The sequence below is a fragment of the Stylophora pistillata genome, chromosome 1 (assembly GCF_964205215.1).
Source record: "Stylophora pistillata chromosome 1, jaStyPist1.2, whole genome shotgun sequence".
NCBI classification, from domain to species: domain Eukaryota; kingdom Metazoa; phylum Cnidaria; class Anthozoa; order Scleractinia; family Pocilloporidae; genus Stylophora; species Stylophora pistillata.
Window position 1 is genome coordinate 40,981,374 of NC_142519.1, and position 8,474 is coordinate 40,989,847.

Sequence of the window (8,474 nt, forward strand, 5' to 3'; positions counted from 1 at the left end):
CGCATCAATGAGCGTCTTGCATGATCAGGCGTGACACACTGTGGTCATGAGGTAACAATACTGGGCGCTGCGATTCGTATGATACGATTGCTTTGTCAACGCGTCCTCCCACTCTGATAATGCCTTCGTCGTCAACAAAGGGACTTAACATTTTGAACTCGTTCTTTAGGAGGCGGTTTTGTAAGCTTCTCTGCGCCTGCCTGATCACATATCTTCTGCTTTCCTCTAACTCTTGGGCATTTAGCGGCCCTTGGGACGGTTGAGGCTCGTAAGTTTGCTTTATTTTGGCCATGAGGTTTTTCTTTAGCCTGAAGACCCATGATATCACACGAACTAGCTTCTTCCCACTGGAATATCTATTGCCATCAATGATGGATGGCGTGAATACTACTGCTCCTACATTCATTGTCTTCCTACACTCCTTGTCTACTTCTTCTTGGGTTGGTTCCAGCTCACTCTGGGGCCACTGTTCTTCAGGTAAGCGTAAGAAATCTGGTCCGGATTACCACCTTCCCGACAACTCCGTAACTGTTATGCCACGCGAAACATCATCTGCCACGTTATGTCTGCTTGGAATATGCTTCCATTGTGCTTGGTCGGTCTGACTTTGGATTTCTCCAACTCTGCTAGAAACGAACGGTTTAAAGCGTCTGACCTTGCCGCGTATCCATGCCAATACGATGGCGCTGTCGGTAATCATGAAGGTTTTTTCGAACTCGAAACGCGATTCTTCCTTGATTGTGGCTTGTAATCTCGACGCCAATACGGCTGCTTGTAGCTCGAGTCGTGGGATCGTGATTTGTTTGAGAGGGGCCACTCTTGACTTGGCTGCTATAAATTTGACATCAAATTCGTTATTCTCTATTGACCATCTGATATAAGCACATGCGCCAAATGCTTCTTGAGATGCATCTGCGAAAACACAAAGTGTCGGTCGGGAATATGAAGGTTGGCGCGGCGACAAACTTCTAGGGAAGGAAACTTCATTGAGCTCTTTTATTTCCTTGAAGAGACTGAACCACTTCTGATGTACTGCTGTGGGTAGGTCTTGATCCCATCCATATCCTTGTTGCCATAGCTCTTGAAAACCAATCTTGGCTCGCACCAGAAGAGATGCTGCAAAGCCAACAGGATCGTAAATTCGCGCTATTTGACTAAGAATGCTTCTCTTTGTCCATTTGGTTGTATTCAAGCTGTTCATGACTTCCGTTTTCACTTTGAACTTGAACGAGTCTTCGGCAGTGTTCCATACTATACCCAAGACCTTGTCTTCGCCAGATCCCTTTATAACGTTCACTTCTTCCCTCTCTCGTTCACCGGTGCCCTTCAAATCTTTATTTGATCGCCACTCTTTTATTCTGAAGCCAACTTTGGTTAACACTTCATCAATTTCAGACGTCAGTTGTGCTGCCTCTGTCACCGTCTGCACGGAATCCAAGATGTCGTCCATGTAGCTGTTTTCCTTTAATGTTTTTGCTGCACGTGGGCTTTCAGTTCCTCCTTCTTCTGCCGTTTTTCTTAAGGCTATTTGTGCCATGGCTGGCGCTGGCTTGTCTCCAAAGGTCAGAACGGTCTTCACATAGGTATCAGGCTCTCGATCGATTTCCATATCTCTCCACAGGAAGCGATGCACATGCTGGTCTTGCTCCGGAATAAGCACTCTGTGGTACATTTTGGAGATGTCGCCACTAATAGCCACTTGATTTTCTCTAAAGCGCATTAAGACGCCAAAAAGGTTGTTCAGTAGGTCCGGTCCTTTAAGCCAATAGTCGTTTAGGCGATGGCCTTGATATACCGAGGAAGAGTTGAACACAACTCGTAGGGGAGTGCTTTTTCTCTCTGGTTTCAAAACTGCATGATGGGAGATGTAATGTACGGGGCCAGTGTACTTTGTCAATTCCGCTCTTGTCAGTTTTCTAGAGAATTTCATGTCTTCCATCTCTTTCATTTGCTCGTTATATGCCTTGGCATTTGCTTGATTTTTCATTAATCGACGCTCTGTTGCTTCTAGTCTTTTCATAGCTTGGGACCGGTTGTCGGGGAGAAGTTTGGGATCTGTTTTCCACGGATAGGGAATCGTCCATTGATTTCCCACTTTCTTGCAAGAATTTTCGATTATTTTCTTTTCCTCTCGTTCGAGCTGAGTTAGCTTGTCCATTGAGCAATCACGGGATCTTGCTGATACCCCCATGGATTCGGTGGACCAAAATTCTGAGAGATCAACAGGAGCGGCGTAGTTGACGAAAAATATTCTACCTTTTTCTTGGCCTTTGCTGGCTGTCGTTCCAAATACCACCCATCCAAGCGGTGAATTCCTGGCCACCAGATGCTCTGACTGTCTCGTTTCGCCTGTGTGCATTCGGGTGTGGTCTATTCCAATAAGGAGATCTACTGGACCAGAGCCTCGAAAAATTTTCTCTTTCGTCCAAAGTGACGCCTTTGCAGCATTCTCCTTAGAAATTCCGGCGATGTCATCGCTTATTTGGGGAATTCCAACTGCCTTTACAACGAAACTTCTCATGTTGACCAGTGAGGTTACTTGGACCTTAAACTCCCTCGTCCTCATTTGTTCTTCTTCTCCGCCTATCTTGGTGATGGTAATTGGGACTTCCTTCCCGTCAAGACCAATACTTTCCGCTGTCCCCGAGCGAGTCAGGCTTAACTGAGCTCCGGAGTCAAGAAGTATATTGCCACGCTTGTATAATCCTCGCCCTTCTATTTCAGCTGAAATAATCGGGAGTAGTGCATCCTGGGTATGTAGGACTGAGGAGATGCTTGCTCTAACATCTGTATTCTTGTGGAGTAGAGGATGATGGTAATATTTGCATCGCGCACCGTGCACAGTTTCTGTACATTGCTTTCTTCTGCTACAGTTAGACATTCTGTGCTCTTTTCCCGCTCTTTTAAGGCAACTAAAGCAGGCGTGATTTTCCTTGGCGGAACTTAAACGCTCATCTGGATTTAATGCTGCAAATTTCAGGCACTGATCCGGCCAATGAGTCGAATTCTTACACAACCAACATTTGTCACCTGGGGTTTTACTTCGTTCGTCATTTCCTTTGGTTACGTAATGAACAGTATGATGAGTGCTGCTCGTTCTGAGGGGTGCGGTGGCTCGCATGCGGGACTTCATCTCAGTTGTCATCCACGTCATCAAATGGTGAAGGGTAGCAGGCTCGCTGTTTCTTTCCAATTCTCTCGACCACACCTTCCTGTCATCGGTACACATTTTCTTCGTAATAAGTGACAACATAAGACTGTTGTCCATGTCACCTGGTACTCCAATTTCTTTCAACGTATTATAACATTGTTTAACAAGATGAACTAATTCGCAAAATCGAGCATCTTCGTCGTCTCGTAAGGGCTTAAACTTAACTATATCTTGCATGATGGTGTCGGAAACAACTCTGGGGTCCCCATAAATTGAATCGAGATAATTCCATGCTGCGTTGTAATCTGTTCCGATTCCCTTAATTAATTCCAGCGGTTTGCCTTGAAGGCACGTGCGAAGAAAAGTGATGGCATCGCGCGTGCTGTACTTTGATTCAATCGCATGTTTGAAGTCTGCTTTAAATATCGCGTATTCTCTGACATCTCCGACAAATTTAGGCATTTTTGGTTTTTCCATTTTGAAACCGCACGAATCAACAACAGTATTTTGGCTATTTTCTTTATCATTTACAACGGAGGTATTAACGCTTTGACTTCCGCCAAGCTGAATTCCAATCATTCCATTACTTTTGTCTGTGACTGAACCAGGATGATTTTCACTAGCATCGAATAATACATTCGTCGTAGGTGGAATACTACTCTTAACTTTGTCCATAGTTTGATCAATGTACTCCTTTGACCTAATTTCAATTCGCATAAACATTTCTTGACACTCTTCAAACCAACTTTCTTCCTTCTCAAATTCTGTATCATCATCGATTAACTTCGTAAATTCTTCGTGTCTCTGGATAAGCTTCTCATACGCTTCTTTTACTTTATCAAGCGATTCTCTTACCTCGGAAGCTGGACGCTTGCTTTCAATTGTGTGATGAAGAGATTTTCCAGCCCTGGTTTATGCTGCTTTCGCGTTTCGGCGAGTCACCTTTGCTTCTTTAAGAGCCTCTGACATGTCGAACTCCTCGTGACCTCAGGTTAGCGGAGAAATCGAATGAAATGGACCACTGACGAGTCGACAACTTTTGAAGTTTACGGAAACGACCGTATATCGGATAATCAACGGTTTATTGATATAACTATTCGATCTGAAATCAACAAATTTCACAACAGTTATTTGTGGTATTCACCTACGTTGAGATCCCTAACAAATAAATAAAGAATTACCGTAGAAAACTCAAACCAAACCTACTTCTGTGGCGGGTTTCCATGAACTATGAACTACTGAACTGAAACTGCGGCTTGAATTACCGAATTCGGTGAACTTAAACTCCTGTATCTGGTAAGCGGCAGATTCACATTTTTTCTAAACGTGCTATAACTAGACAAGAAACTAAAACCAATCAAAGTGTAAATTGTTCCTAAGTGTCAATCAAAGTTTGCCTATTGTCCGTTAATAATTAATTCCGTTGAGGGAACAGTCTCCCTTATAATAAAATTTCAATCTTGCTTTTAGGCTGAGCCACCAATATTGCGGAATCGTATCTTAGGCTTACAACAGAAAGTAACACCAGCGGATAGGAAGTATCACTACCAGCTACTTCCTCCGAATTGCATGATACATATACTCTGTAGTCCATTGCAGGTTCAGCAGGGGATCGCTGCAGGTTACCAGTAACACTGGACTTCCTCAAGGGCAGTGCAAAGGCCTGGTACAGACCCAGAACTTCCTAAACTACCTCCAGTCACTTCACACGGCCGGAATACTTCTGAAAATTCGTCAACGAGACAGGAAAAAAAGCACTGTAGCCAGCCAAGCTAATTAGGTGGCTTAGCCTAGCTATAAGGGTGAAGAGAGTGTAAGGGGGACAAAGGAACATTATTTATATTTATCTTTTAATGCTTAGCTGTTGTTGAAGTGAGGTTGGTAGAGATAAACTGTAGTTTTCACCCTTTCGATTAACATCATTATCAGAGTGAAAGTATTTAGGCTCTTATAGAAAAGGAGGAAAAGGTCACACGACGGCTTCTCAAGATCGAACGGACACTGCAGAGAAATCTCAAGCTCAACGACTCATTCAGAATAGCTTTAAGTGCCATTCCTCTATCCCCTTCCCAGTCCTCGTCGGGCAAGAACTTGTACATTCCAATCTAAGAAGTTTTTGTTAATCAAATTTTTGAACCTGAAGAAAAAGAAAGCGTTCTCAACTGCTGTAATGTCATAATGAAGAAGTGGCCCTTTACCTTAGACCAGACGTAAAATATCAAACTAGACGATAAAATCTTCCCTCCCCTGTATTATTTGCCCCTCGGATATCTAACCATGGGAATACCTACACATTGTGTCTCTACATCTTTCATCAAAGAGTTTTAAAAGTATAAAAGAGCGGATTTCAAATCGTCCAAAATATATGACTGGTTGATACGGATTTTACCAATATTTCTTAAGACATGAGCAGTTGATCTACCAGCGGGTAAGTCGGAGTTTCCATTCGATCGATACTTTTACGCGTTTACCTTATACGTTTGTGACAGCTCATCAGTTGCTGCCACAGAAAAAGTCTTCAACCAGGTTATAAGTTATTTTAATTGTAAACTGACTTGTAATCCGTAGTTAATCAATTTTTATTGTATATATGCAGCTTGAATCATAAAACTTTCTTTTTTTAACTTAGAAGTATTTTCCATTTTTTTCCAAGGTACTCGTACTCTCAGGGTTTCTGCCATCTCAGAGAAGACAGAGTATGTCTCTAGTTAGGAAGACAGTTACAGTTAACTTACGTGAAGTGTGACTTGTGCGCACGTGTTTAGGGAGATTTAGAAGCACGTGAGTTTCTGTGTGTAACATTTTAACGTGTTACCCTTTCGCGATTCGCGTTAGGGTTATAGTGAAAGGTTATTGGCAACCAGCAGATTAAAAATGCTTTTTCTGTCCTCATACTGAAAGATTTGTATTGCTTGAAGAGGCGTTCAAAAGCAGTGGTGCCAAAACTTGATCAATGATGCACGCGCTTCCATGAGTAGGAATCGGTTGTTGTCATTTTTCAATGCATGCATTGGCTGAAAGCACGGCAATAAAAGCCAAACAATGCGGATATTGGGTGGGAACTCATTTTCTCTGTCAACTTTCATACTTGCCACTACTCTTTGACAATTTACTGGCTGACGATGTTATAGCTTCGTAGTGCTACTCACTTAGTAAGTAAGAAGGTAAGTGACTAACTTTATTTAATGTGGGTGACACATGCATATCAGTGACAGAACTAATGAACTGATGACCCAGTGGCCTTCAAATAAAACGAAACAAAAACATGTATCACATAATAAATATAGAAGTAAATTCAAAATGTATAAATAGGTCGATTTAAAAATGTAAAAATGTAAAATATGAAAACGTATCACAATAGTTGAAATAAAAATTAAGAATTATTAGTCATTATTTATACAATCCATAAGCTACTATAGATGGAGGTTGCCGAGACCTAAAAGTCATATGTATAACTTAGAATAGCGAATGCCTAGTGTGTTAAAACACATAGATATCTACAATCAAATGATTTGGAAAACATTAAATCAACTTCCTATTCACTTAGGATGTCCTTCTTTAATGATGCTTTGGAGAATCTAAGTGCTCTAGGAGAGGAATTCCATTCCTTAATTGAACGCACGGTAAAACTTCGGCCATCCTCAGTAACATTCTTATACATCGGGCACCTTAGACTTAACTTGCTATATCGAGTGTTCCTATTATGAATATCTGAGTTTGTTTTCAAAATATCGTTCATATATTTAGGAGTGTTCTTCTTCATTCTAGTATAAAGCAGTGAGCTTCTGTTGATGTACGCGTCTTGGTAGAATGGGATCCAATTTAGGGTTTTAAATGGGTCCACGGATCTTGATTTGGGAGGCGGATCCAGAATTACTCTTGCTGCTCTCTTTTGAAGTCTTAAAATGTTGTTTTGATTAGCCTTGTTTGTAGATGATCAGACACTTGATCCATATTACAGAGTGGGTTTCATTACTGCGATAGAGTACGTTTCCCGCTGTGGACGAGTTAAAAGGGGGCTCAGTTGCTTTAGAAGCACAATTTTCTTAGATAGCTTTTTACACAAAGTACCACTAAGTGCATCAGAGTTTAAATCCTTGTCAATTTCAACACCCAGGAGTTTATGGGTCCTAACTTGCTCGATCTCGGTATAATTTTTGTGGATATCAGGACTTCCTTCTGCTATGTACGCATTTTAGCACATCCACATGGAATTTACGCACTACAAATGCTGTGTAATTATTATTATTATGCCCGACCGCTTCCTTAAACGCTTGCCAGTCGATAACATGGATTTGTTTTGTTTCACTGAGGTACATTTCTTTTCTTCTAGCTCAATTTCCAATGTTTTCTTTTTCCTCTGAGATATACTTTTCCATGAATGATTTCTCATTATTCCAGGTTGTACCATATGAAAGGGTTCCGTCATCCGCGCAAATATCAAAGTTAGAATTACTAACATAGAGTTGCAAGTCATTAACAAAAAGCAAGAACAATATAGGTCCAACAATTGAACCCTGGGGTACTACTTGTTTAACTGACATTAGAGAGGAAATGGTGCTATTAACCTCAACAGACTGACTCAGATACGATTCAAACCACTTGACAGTTCGAACAGTTCAGCTGTATATTCCAATCTTATTTAATGGAACTTTATGGCTTACCAGGTCAAAGGCCTTTTTGAAGTCAATGAAAGATAAGGCCTGATACTTTATCACTATCCACGTCAAACAGAAATTTGTCAGTGAGCTTGATGACAGCAGTCTCCGTCGGGTGATTTGGTCGGAATCCTGATTGCACTAGGAAAATCAAGCCATTATCTTGTAAGTGAGCAAGTAAAGAGCTTGCAGCGTGCCTTTCGATAACTTTATAAATAACTCAAAGGACCAAGATTGGCCTGTAATCGTTGCAATCACCCCGAAGTAGACCTTTATACTTAGGCCCTTCGTGCAACGATAAAAAAGCAACAACAACAACAAACAAAAGAGAAAATAGGGAAAAAGGCGATTCGAGGAGTCTGGCAACGGCGTGAGCGCGTGCGTTGGTGCCAGGATCATACTCAACTGATGCATGCCTGCGTATGCTGCATTCCCTCCTTCCGTTTCGTTTTTTGTAAAAAATCAAATAGCAAAAAAACAGACTAGAGTCCGAACTCCGTAGAAGATATGTAATTAAAACGATCACAACACTCGGTTTGAATAAAACCCTTTCACTTCGTAAAAATTCCGAACTCAGGGATTTAAAATAAGCGCGAGTTAAAACTCAAAGACAACAACAACCGAACGTAGACTCGTTGACTCGTCTCAACTCTTAGCTAGATAAA

At 41.5% G+C, this 8,474-nt stretch overlaps 2 protein-coding genes across 2 annotated transcripts; both read right to left on the bottom strand.

Moving 5' to 3' along the window:
- Nucleotides 1-4: 4 nt before the first annotated feature.
- LOC148742539 (uncharacterized) lies at nucleotides 5-406 on the bottom strand. The gene has a single exon (XM_088747802.1). It carries the CDS (start codon nucleotides 404-406, stop codon nucleotides 5-7), a length of 402 nt encoding a protein of 133 aa, XP_088603928.1.
- On the bottom strand, nucleotides 313-3,826 carry LOC111337764 (uncharacterized). Its single transcript, XM_022944127.2, has one exon. The coding sequence runs from the start codon at nucleotides 3,824-3,826 to the stop codon at nucleotides 503-505; it is 3,324 nt and encodes a 1,107-aa protein (XP_022799862.2). The 3' UTR covers nucleotides 313-502.
- Between the last annotated feature and the right edge of the window lie 4,648 nt (nucleotides 3,827-8,474).

Coding starts and splice junctions, on each gene's coding strand:
- LOC148742539 (XM_088747802.1), bottom strand. CDS start 406: ATGAATGTAGGAGCAGTAGTATTCACGCCATCCATCATTGATGGCAAT.
- LOC111337764 (XM_022944127.2), bottom strand. CDS start 3,826: ATGGACAAAGTTAAGAGTAGTATTCCACCTACGACGAATGTATTATTC.